Source organism: Malus sylvestris, chromosome 10, assembly GCF_916048215.2.
Source record: "Malus sylvestris chromosome 10, drMalSylv7.2, whole genome shotgun sequence".
NCBI classification, from domain to species: Eukaryota; Viridiplantae; Streptophyta; class Magnoliopsida; order Rosales; family Rosaceae; genus Malus; species Malus sylvestris.
In genome coordinates this window covers 22,473,714-22,484,547 of record NC_062269.1, presented here as the reverse complement: position 1 = coordinate 22,484,547, position 10,834 = coordinate 22,473,714, and the positions used below count along the sequence as shown (strand labels likewise).

The 10,834-nt window shown below is 36.7% G+C and overlaps 1 protein-coding gene across 3 annotated transcripts; it reads right to left on the bottom strand.

Moving 5' to 3' along the window:
- Positions 1-1,722: 1,722 nt before the first annotated feature.
- Positions 1,723-5,830, bottom strand: LOC126587614 (protein kinase STUNTED-like). 3 transcript variants are annotated; one of them, XM_050252697.1, is made up of 12 exons: positions 5,758-5,775; positions 5,404-5,494; positions 4,901-5,192; positions 4,687-4,760; positions 4,477-4,595; positions 4,274-4,389; positions 3,543-4,097; positions 3,208-3,456; positions 2,954-3,117; positions 2,630-2,857; positions 2,389-2,538; positions 1,723-2,284 (listed from the first exon to the last, which is right to left on the bottom strand). In XM_050252697.1, exons 3-12 carry the CDS (start codon positions 5,070-5,072, stop codon positions 2,024-2,026), a joined length of 2,088 nt encoding a protein of 695 aa, XP_050108654.1. In that variant the 5' UTR covers positions 5,073-5,192; positions 5,404-5,494; positions 5,758-5,775; the 3' UTR covers positions 1,723-2,023. The 3 variants fall into 3 exon arrangements, with proteins under 3 accessions (XP_050108654.1, XP_050108653.1, XP_050108655.1); XM_050252696.1 differs by having other exon boundaries at positions 5,404-5,830; XM_050252698.1 differs by lacking the exons at positions 5,404-5,494; positions 5,758-5,775 and having other exon boundaries at positions 4,687-4,819; positions 4,901-5,047.
- Between the last annotated feature and the right edge of the window lie 5,004 nt (positions 5,831-10,834).

Below are 10,834 nucleotides of genomic sequence, written 5' to 3'. Positions count from 1 at the left end.
TACATGCGACAGGTCTGGGTAGATTACAAGAAACCGATTGATATTTTGGTTCCATTGAATTATCCGGAACCCGATGTGGTTGGATTCCGTTGAGTAGTCCGAAATCCTTACTCTTGCACATTTCCAAAAGGTTAGTCTAGAACCCTAGATTCGAGTGAATGGGAATTATCCACACCTTGTGAATATAAATTAGATTTGCCATGTTGTTACTCATAATCCAAGTAGAGAATTATATAGAGTTCTTTAATCAAATATGTGAAATGATATGTTATTGTATTGATTGATTAACGTAGTTAAATGCTAAGATCATGCATCCTTGATTCATGAATGGATTAATTGACGGGATTGTGGAATGACATTGGATATGATTGTTATTATTATGATTATTTTAGTGATCAATGTGGCTTGAGAATAATATTGTGCTTCGTTGGTTATTGGATATGTTACATGCTGTGGATGGAGGTATCATGTTGAAAACATAGTGATTTATATGGTGGATGGAATGGAAACCATGAATGTCATGTGGGATTGTTATGTAGCCATGAATCTAGTAATTCGTGCTTGTTAAGCTCTAATAATTGATTGAGGAATGCTATGCTTTTTTATTTGAACGTATTGTGATAAACGTCAAAGTGTATTGAATGGTGAACTACGAATGGCTTGATCCCTATTGAGGGTACGTAGGCAGTCTAAAGAGGAGGTTAGATGTAGCCATAAAGTATGCGAAAAATTACTATGTGATTCGATTTTCGAGTTGTGAGTTGTCATATTCTGGAGGCGGGGTATGTTTTAGATAAGGGTATTTAGCGACGTCACGTGTCGATCTTGGACGTATATCGGGATCGGGGCGTGACAAACACTGTGGCAATATTATGCTTAGTTCACTTGAGCATACGATTGAGGGGGATGTAAGGATCCAAGTGAAAAGGTTAATCCAAGTGAAGAGAAGATCAAAGGTCAAACTAAATGACACTTGTCAATAGATTAATGAGTGAGCTGTTATAGGTTGTTACAAGTTAGTTGAGATAAAGAGGAGAGTTAGTTGTTTAGCTAAATATCAGCTAAGTAAGGGAGAAATATATAACAACCATTGTAATGATAGCTTGATCATCAAGAAATCAATATGCAGTTTCACTTTCTCTGTCTTCTCTCTTTCTATTCTTCTGCATTATGTGAACCTCTCAAGAGCAAATTCATCAATATTAACAGAACATGGATAAATGAAATACGAATATCTAAGAAATACCATAAATTAGAATCCACAAGCAATTTAGATTTCACCAGGTACTTGAGAAAACCTCAAATTTATTGATTGAAAGATAATAAGATACTGTTTGCTAGGAATTCTAACAGAAAAGAAAATTGCGAAAGTAACAAAATATCCTCAAAACTTAAAATGTCGTTTGGGCTAGTAAAACAAAAAATTTCACCAAAATCCAAAGAACCCATATGCAGGGGAAAAGCTTTGCATCTTGTTTGTGATACCGTTCACTTCAAAAGTCGGTCATGACCCAAATTCGCAATGCTTGGCTTTTGATGCCAATTTTACACTTTTTCAGCTGTTCTGCGATCCTTTCAGTCATCTACTGTTCCACATCATTTATACTCAATTTTTATGCATTGGTGTGTGCGGGAGAACATAAACCGCACGAGCATCACATAAATATAAAACTAGTAGTAACCAAAGGTCTATGTATAACTTTTGCATCTGAGCCCCATCGGTTGACTGCTTTGAACAACAAATTTCATTATACCACAAAGCTACAAAATTTCAGCCTCACATTCAGTGATCATGTTGAAAACTGAGTTTCTGACAAGCTAATTTAAACAAGCTACAGATTTTCATCCTTTCACACTATCACTTCAACGATTTATTTGTACAAGTTTATTTACAATCCACCCCAACCATTGGGTGCACACTTTTTTTTTTTTTTTTTTTAGGTTTCCCATACCGTACAGATGCTAATTTCCTTGCTGCACAAGTATGTGGCAAACTTACAAAACAAGAGAGTAGAAAAAGATGCTAATCAAAGCTTGATGATCTGCTCCATCTTCCCTTCAAATATTGTTCCCACGAAAGGCTGTTGCTCCGCTCCACGCTACTTGACGATGATGTTGTATCATCATCCACATCGAGCAGCGCAAGACCTAAATGCAACTCTGCGCTCGAGTTTGGATAAACTTCATCGTCATTATCATCCCAGTTTTCTGACTCCTCTATGTCAAAAGATTGAGAGTTCACTTGCTTTTCAACATCTGATAACCCTTTTAGAAGCTTCAGTATCTGAGGGGAAAGAAAAAGCATGATGAAACTTGGAATCCTTTCCACATTAAAACTAAACAGAAACTTATTTCCTACAAGTTAGTAAGCATAAGAAATTTCTGTACCTCACTCATTTTTGGACGAAGGCGGGCCGAGCGTGTGATGCAGAGTTTCGCTGCCCGAACCATTCTCAGCACCTGAACCTCATCGAACTTTGCATCCAAATTCGGATCCAGTAAGTCTTTGACATCCCCGCTCTCTATTTTCGGCTTTGCCTGAGATGGAATTCAATGTCACTTATCCGAAACAGATCAATTAGGTGAAAATTAAGAATGAAAAATCAAATTATAGAGGTGACTCTCTTACCCACATGACCAAGCTTTCTTGTTCTTTGGGAGTCTCAGAGCCAATTGGTTTTCGTCCTGATAATAATTCAAGCAGGACCACTCCAAATGCATAAACATCAATCTTGTCACTGATTTTTCCGTACATGAAATATTCGGGAGCAAGATAACCAAATGTTCCCACCACATCGCATGCAGTCTTAAAAGATGTAGTTGTTGGTCCCCAGATTGCAAGGCCAAAATCCGATAGCTGTCATGTAGATGCAAGCATTTAGTCAGTTTTAGAGACACTTAAGGTTGTGATCATATTTTAAACACCATCTGTATTACTTCGATTAAGCGGTACCTGTGGTTCAAGATCTTTGGTGAGAAGAATGTTTGAGGACTTGACATCTCTATGAATAACTGGTTGAGGACATTTTCCATGCAGATAATTGAGGGCTTCAGCAATCCCAACAGCAGCATTAAATCTCACCTCCCATGACAATACAGATTTGTCTTTGTTCTTGCCTGCATCAATTATCATCTTGAAATCAACATGGGTTCTGAAACTTCTTACCTAGAATGTAAAACATAGGATAAAAGTACTTGAACATTTACCATGCAAGTTTCCCTCTAAGCTTCCTTTAGGTAAGAAATCATAAACAGAAATGAGAACATTGTCTTTGATACAGAACCCAAGCATAGGCAAAACGTGTTTGTGCTTCAAGGAGGATATGATATCGGCTTCATGAACAAAATCCTTCCATGCTTCTTTTGATGACTTCATAAGCTTTACTGCCACTGGCTTGCCAGCTGGAAGAGTTCCCTTGTACACTAGGTTGCATCCTCCTTTCCCGATAAGATTTTCTGTTAAAAGACAAAGAACTTAATCGATAGAGAAGTACTTAAAAGAATTCAAACTGAGAGAAGGGAAGGAAAAAATGATTTCAAACCTGATGCGAATTGAGAAGTTGAAGCCTTCAGAAGCTCATAACTGAACCATCTGCAACTAGATGAGTTTGTTTCGAGCAGATGCTTGAACCCTTCAGGAAGTTCATCGAAAGCAGGAAAACTACCCTCCATACTCTCATGAACAATGTCACCAATACTTCGTTCAAATGGATTTTCTTTTATAGTTGTACACCGAGGAAACTGCTGTGGAGAGCGATCTGGCAAGCTCATCACCCATTGCACCACAGACATGTCCCTTGTGGTGGATAATTGAGGATCTACAGAATTCGCTCTTCGAAGTAGGGGCCAGCCAAGGTTCTTATCCACATGTCCTGCTGCACCAAGTGAAACTGATCTCCAAGGCACTCTTTTTTGTTCATTCTTTGTTTCTTCACTGCCATGCTTCGAACCATTTAGGGAGCTCTCTGCCATATTAGAAGGTGATTTCGGGGTTTCTCTATGCGCCTCAAAGTCACTAAATTCAGATGAGTATCCTTTGGGAGTGAGACTCTCAAAGCAAAGACTTGGTCTTGGGTCTTCGGTGAGACTTACCAAAGCTGAAAAACAGAATGTAGTATTCATTTTTACTTTCTGATTCGAGCGATATTCTAATAAAAATGTAAACTGCAGGGAGGGGATTCGAATTTGAGTGCAGAGGGTGGAGTAGGCAGTTCTAACCAACTTGGCTATGCCTAAGTCTGCAGAATTTAGTATTTTGACTCAAAACACCAACCTGGTAGTTGATTGCTGGTACACCGTCTGAACACAATTTTCCCATTGTGGATGGCCACAACATCAGTGGTCGGTGGCACTTTCTTAGCACAGAATTTCGCCGTAGAATCCCAACCGCTGCAAATGAACTCTTCTTAGAGTAATGAGACAAAAATCTTGAAAACTAATGCAAGTTTCTTTCTGAGATCAGTCTTTGTCCCTTACCCTAGAGTTTTTGGCTTGCTTGTGCCTACAACTATGGCCACTGTAGAATGGTTTTTCGCCTCTCCAACTAGAGCTTTTCGGATTGACCTTCCTGTCAAGACCTGACCGATGAGCTCTACCTGAAATTTAAAGCATAAAAATCCATAACCAGTCTCAAGTTTTTGAACAATTGAACCTGTGCTAGAGTAGTGAAGATTAACAAGTAAAAACCTTTTTAATGTCACATAGCCCCTCATAAGCCTCTACGTAACCATCCAACATCTTCTTGGTTTTCGAGACATAATCTGTACATAATAAACGTTATGTCACCAACAGTCTCGCATGTTATGCTGTCGGGCTCGATCTGAATAGCTAAGATCAACCAAATTAAACATAAAATTATTGAAAAATAGATGAAAATTAAACTAAATCTGCAGACATGTACCAGAACTTCGACAGACATGAACTGCAATCACGCAATCTCCGGGCTCGGCGACTTTAACGAGAGCCCATCCGAGCAGCTCTGTGCTCTGGCTATCAATTGGAATCCCAACCAACACAACATTCTTCTTATTCTTCTTCTTTATCAAACCTCTCAATACCTCCTCAAGTATCATTCTCTTTATGTTTGTGCCTCTCTCTCTCTCTCTCTCTCTCTCTCTTTCACAATCTCACCATTTCTACAAATCCTTTCTGCTTTGCAACCTTCCCACTTCTTGAATTTAACATTTCAACCTCTGCAACAAAAACGCTACATAAAATTAGAAAACCCCAAATTTCCCATCAAAAGATTGCAGATTCATAAAATTCCAAGAAATCCCATTTGAAAGCTTGAGAAAAAGCATTGTATGACGTATAAAAAAAAGAAGAAATAAAGCAGAATCAAGAAGAAGATAAACGTCATCCGACAAAAACATAAAAAGAACCAAGAAAAAAAGAAACATGTACCTAAATCTTGAACCGACTCCTGGCTCAATCCAAACATGTTGTTTAAAAGCCAATGCTGCCAAGTAAGCATCAGCAGCCTTACCTACTGCAACTAAATTCAACACCCAGAAATTCAAATAAATTAAATATTAACAAAACGAGTGCTAATCTTAAAAATAAAAAAATAAAAAAATAGAACTTCCATAAAACAAACGGGTTTTTTTAGAAGAAGAAAAAAATTAAAATTAAAAAAAATTAAAAAATTAAAAAAAAACCTAAAAAGGAAATCAAAAACAAAAAAAGAAATTCAGAAAAACTGTGGGTTCTGGGAAATGTGTCGGCGAGAGAGTGAACTCCCGCCAAAAGTGGACAAACCTCTTTATTTTTATCCCTTTTTTTTTCTTAATTTTTGTTTTTATTTTCTATGTTGTTTTTGGGTTCTTGTATAAAGTGAGAGTAGAAATTGAGAAGGTTATGAGAGGACGTTAAAAACCGGCAGTTTTCGCGGGAAATTCCAGAAATGCGACAAGAGAGGGCAGACGGACTTGGACCAGCTTTTTGCGGATTAACGAACAACAGGAGCAGAAGAGGGCTGTTGACGTCTGGGGCCGTACCATTTATTTATATTCAATTTTTTTAAAAAGGAATTAACTGATGGCTTTGTCATGATATTCTATCATTTTGGAAGCCATGAAGATTTACAGAAGTATTTTAGCTTTTTTCTTATTATTATCGTACGAATTACTAGAGTCAAGAATCAAACTCAAAACATACAATATGAAATATAAGCTTGAAATTCATCTTCAAAGTCATTCCATAATAGTGCTTAAGCAAAAAATAAATAAAAATAGAGTCACGATGGATAAAATTGTCGCATCAAACTTTTGGACAAAAAATTGGCATATTTATTTGAATATTTTATAATTGAGGTCGGTCCTAACCCTAATGTAGCTTGGTAATGAATATGAATTAAATGTAGATGGGGTGTTTGAGTTTTCATGAACTAGTGGTCTATTTTTAGATTAAGCCTTTAAAAAATGAGTTCCATAACCAGTTAATTGAAAGTGGCTTGGTCGGTGGAGTGTAGCCAATGGCAATGACATTCTTTAAAGAATAATACTTTACTTTAATCTAATCGGGTTTGAAGAAGAAAAATTTGAAGTTAAGTGGATGAGGAGGTGCTCATCTGCTATAGTCAATATCGTTGACATGTATGTTTTAAGTTAAGAGATGACAAATTTCACCAAAAATAAGAAGATGAAAATCATAGATTATGTGATGAGAAAATTCTGTTTTGCTTTGTTATTTTTTGCACATTTTAGTCAAAAGCCACTGTAGGAATCAAGGGCGGATGGAAGTATGGACTAAGGTGGTCCAAGGATCACCCGAGTCTGAAAAATATACATGTGAAGGTCTTTGAGGACCCTTCAAATATCTGGTACGTGTTCCTTTTGTTCCCACTAAATATTTAATGTAATGCATGCTAGACATATCTCAACATGTTGCGTTGACAGTACTCAACAAGTTCTCTATATATTACTCATCACATTGCTTCGGCATATGCAATATTTGTTGACATGTGTATAACAAGCCCACCAAGTGAATAAACTGCCTTTTCTTTTAACGCTTCGCGCTCTGTTCCTATCTAAAAAAACTTGTATTTAACAAACGAAAATCATTGTCAAATGTCAGTTATAATGCCTTGACTTTACATGATTAGTTTCAACTTTTAAGGGAGGGAGTTGATTTTCACACTTATTTTAGCACCTCACGTCTCATTTTATTTATATCCTTATTCACTATATAAATTAATTAAGAATCCACACACAGTGGCCATAAATAAGTATAGGTGTATAGAACTCGTTTAGATGTATTTTTAAAATAACTGAAAGCGTTTTTAGAAGAAAAAAAAATTTAGGTTTCAAAAGCACTTGAAGTGCTTTCTGCAAGAAGCACTAGTTACGTACTTTCTCCAAGAAGCACTTTAAGTGTTTTTTTCATGATTTACTTGCACTTTTACCAAGAATTGGTTTTAAAAATATTTTCATTAAAAGCACTTTCAGTCATTTTAAAAGTACATCCAAACGAGCTCTAACAAGGAAGAAGAAAAAAATGTGTGAAAACTATTTTCTTTTTAATAAAAGCACTTTCATTAATCAAATCTTATATATATATCAATCACACCCTTATACCAATTAATTCTGCTAGTTGGTGTTTTAGTCTTTTAAGTATTTCTCTTCTCAAATGTTAATCGTGTTTTTTTGGTAACTTCAAAAACAACAAACATTTACGTGGTTCAAATGTTGATGTGTTTCCTTAATATATGAAACTCTCCTACGACTCTTTTGCTTGCCAACACAGAAAACTTTTGTGGTTGAAATTAAGATGATAACACAACACAACCATCAATGAAATGAAATTCAAATTGAGAAAATCATTTCCCTACTTAGCTTCAATTATAGAGTATTTATCCTTACACACATAATCGAAGTTCGAGTTTAACCTAAGCTTCCCAACGTTTCTTTGTGACAAAAAAAAAAACTCAAGTAGGGAGAGCACTGCCACATGACAAGCGATTATGTATCATGATTCATGAATCATTTATTAAAATGTGCCATGTGTTACATTACGTAAATTATCTAATTTTTATGTAAGTAAAAAGTTGTAACTCATGATTTGTTTGAAATGATAATGTTATTTCGTTTTTTTTTCTCATGTTGTACCTCATCCTCATATTGAACTTTTAATCTTGACCCGTCACTTGGTCAAAACAAGAAAAAAATCTTGACCCATCACTAAATCAAAAGTTATTCCAACCGACATTTTGGCGTTAGGATCTAGTCTTCCAAAACCTAAAGCTTCCATTTAAGCAAATCTTTTCATATAATACAAAAAAGTAAACCAATTAATCTGGCATTAGCAACAATTAAGCAGCTCCTAATTAATAAATTAAACTAAAGTAGGGTTTCCACTTTCCAGTTTATTCCACCGACGTTTTATAGGGTCTAGCAAAGGGAGTTAAGTGCTGTTCCAATCGACCATGTTGCTCCATCACCATTTTTTGGATCCATGCATACACATTATTTGTTAGGAGAATATATGGTAGGTCAAGAGTCTCACGACATGCCCTACTAAACTTTGTTTTCCATAATAATGTCGACTATTTATACGTATATACAAACGAAATAAATCAACGACTTAAATAGTAATCACGTACGCACATGAATAATCAATATCTCTCTAAAGTAACCACTTAGTACTATTATCTAGTGGTATTATTCTTTGTTTGTAAGTGAGAAATCTTAAATTTGATTCTCGCTAAATGTGAATTTGAACTACATTATTACTAGCTATTGTGAGACTTGATCCACCACTAGAACAAAACAGTTCATCTACCACGTCAATTCTATCACGGGCATATATAGCTCGTGGTAAAAACTATTCAATTACCACAGTCAAGTTTAACTCGTGGTAGATAACATTAACCACCACGGTCAAATTTTGACCCGTTGTTAAAAGCGAATAATCTATAACGAACATTTATATCCGTGATGAAATATCATAATTACCACGAGATATGCTCGTAATGGTTACTTCAAATTACCACATCGTCTTTTGTGAATTCACCACGCCTTTGGCCCGTGGTGGATGTTTTTATCTTCATAATTGAAAACATTTGGAGGAGGCGGGAGATTAAAAATTTGGAGGGCTGCCAAAATTTTGGCATGGCGCCTAAAATCTCTAACTCCCTATTTTCAAAGAGAGAGCGTTAGCTCTCCCTCCTCATTTTCATATCTCTTGCAACTTCTCTGTTCTCTTCAGAAATTTCCAAACGCCTCCACCTTTGCATACTCGAGCCCAATTCAACCTTTTCGGAGTCAGAAACAAAACCATCTCTAATTGCAGACCCGACGATTTCCTCCCGAACTCGTCCTCCCTTCCGTCAACTGCGCACCCAAATCCGCGGCTTCTTCTGTAAGGTAAAAATCCCAAAGCTTGTTCCAATATGCTCATGTATGTGTTCTGTATATGAAAATCCATACGAGAATTCTCTGAAATTCGATCACGGTGGTGGCTCCGGCGGCTCCTATATAGATGATAGGTATGGGGGATACAACCGAAGCCGATCGGATTTAGGTTTGGATCCATATGGGAAGCAGTATGATGTTGGTCCTGATGCAGGTATGGTGATTGTGTTTATGCTTACGAAGGTGATAAGGTGGAGCCGTATAGGTGGTGATTTTGAGTGCCCAAAATGGAATGTAGACATTCTGCATTTGAAGTCTATTCGTTTGTTAGCATAGAAGGTTTAGTGTTTAGGAGGGATAGACAATTTCATTATGATAGGTTCAGTTTAGTTATAATTGTCCAATAACGGGCAAGTCCTCCCATATTTGTCTGCAAATCATCACTCTATCGCGACTAGGGAGTCATATAAGATGATTTTTAATGAATTACTTTGGCTTGCTTTCTTCGATTCTACTTCTGAGAAAAACAGGTACGGCAGTGCGCCTCTCTGATATCTGCGCTCACCACCATCAAGGTTTAATCATCAGGTGAAGCATCAGAGCTTGGTTTTCAACTTTCAGACTTGCACACTAGGTGTTTGTTTTTTGTTCTCAAAGAAAACTGATTTGTAATCGTGCATTGGTTTTCAACTTTCATCGCTTTCTTCGATTCTCCGTTTTCTATTTATCCATTATCCCCAGTTTTTCCCCTCGACACCGTTACAAGATGTGATGTAAGTTCATTTTACTTTAGCATCAAGTTCGTTAAGGAACTTCTAATTTATGTATTGAGGTAAAAGTAATTTGTATGTTTATTTTTCTTCAAATGCAGTCAAATAGTTACACTGCCAACATCCTTTTGGATACAGTGACTGCTGCAATTGTATAGGTTGGAAACTTGGGAATTTTGCCCTTCCCCTTGTCCTAAAAGGATAGAAATTTCTACAGCAAAGTCAATTTACAAACAAACAGTTCAGTGTAAGAATGTCACAAAAAATACAGATTTTCAATTTCCAAGTAAATGGTGATTAATTGATTATGTAGCATGCAATCGCGTACACTGGAACATCCCAAGGAGTGTATGGCGCTCGGGAGACAATCAATGTGTGGTCCCTTTCGATCGAACACGTAAACGAGTTTAGTCTTGCACACATCCAGCTCTCAATTACTCATTGACGCGATCTCATGGTTTTGCAGACTCATGTCATGTGAGAACAGAAGGTGATGATCTACACGAATGCATAGAGGTATGGATGAATTCTGATATCATGAATTTTGATCGCATTTTCATTTCTCCATTTAAGTTCCTAAGAGTTTCGATTGCAATTTAATATAATCATTGTATATTAACATAAGAGGTCGCACTTGGTGCGATGGCAAGTGCTTTCGCCCATGAGCGGTAGGTCTCGGGTTCGAGACTTGGGAACAGCCTCTCCATAAATGGG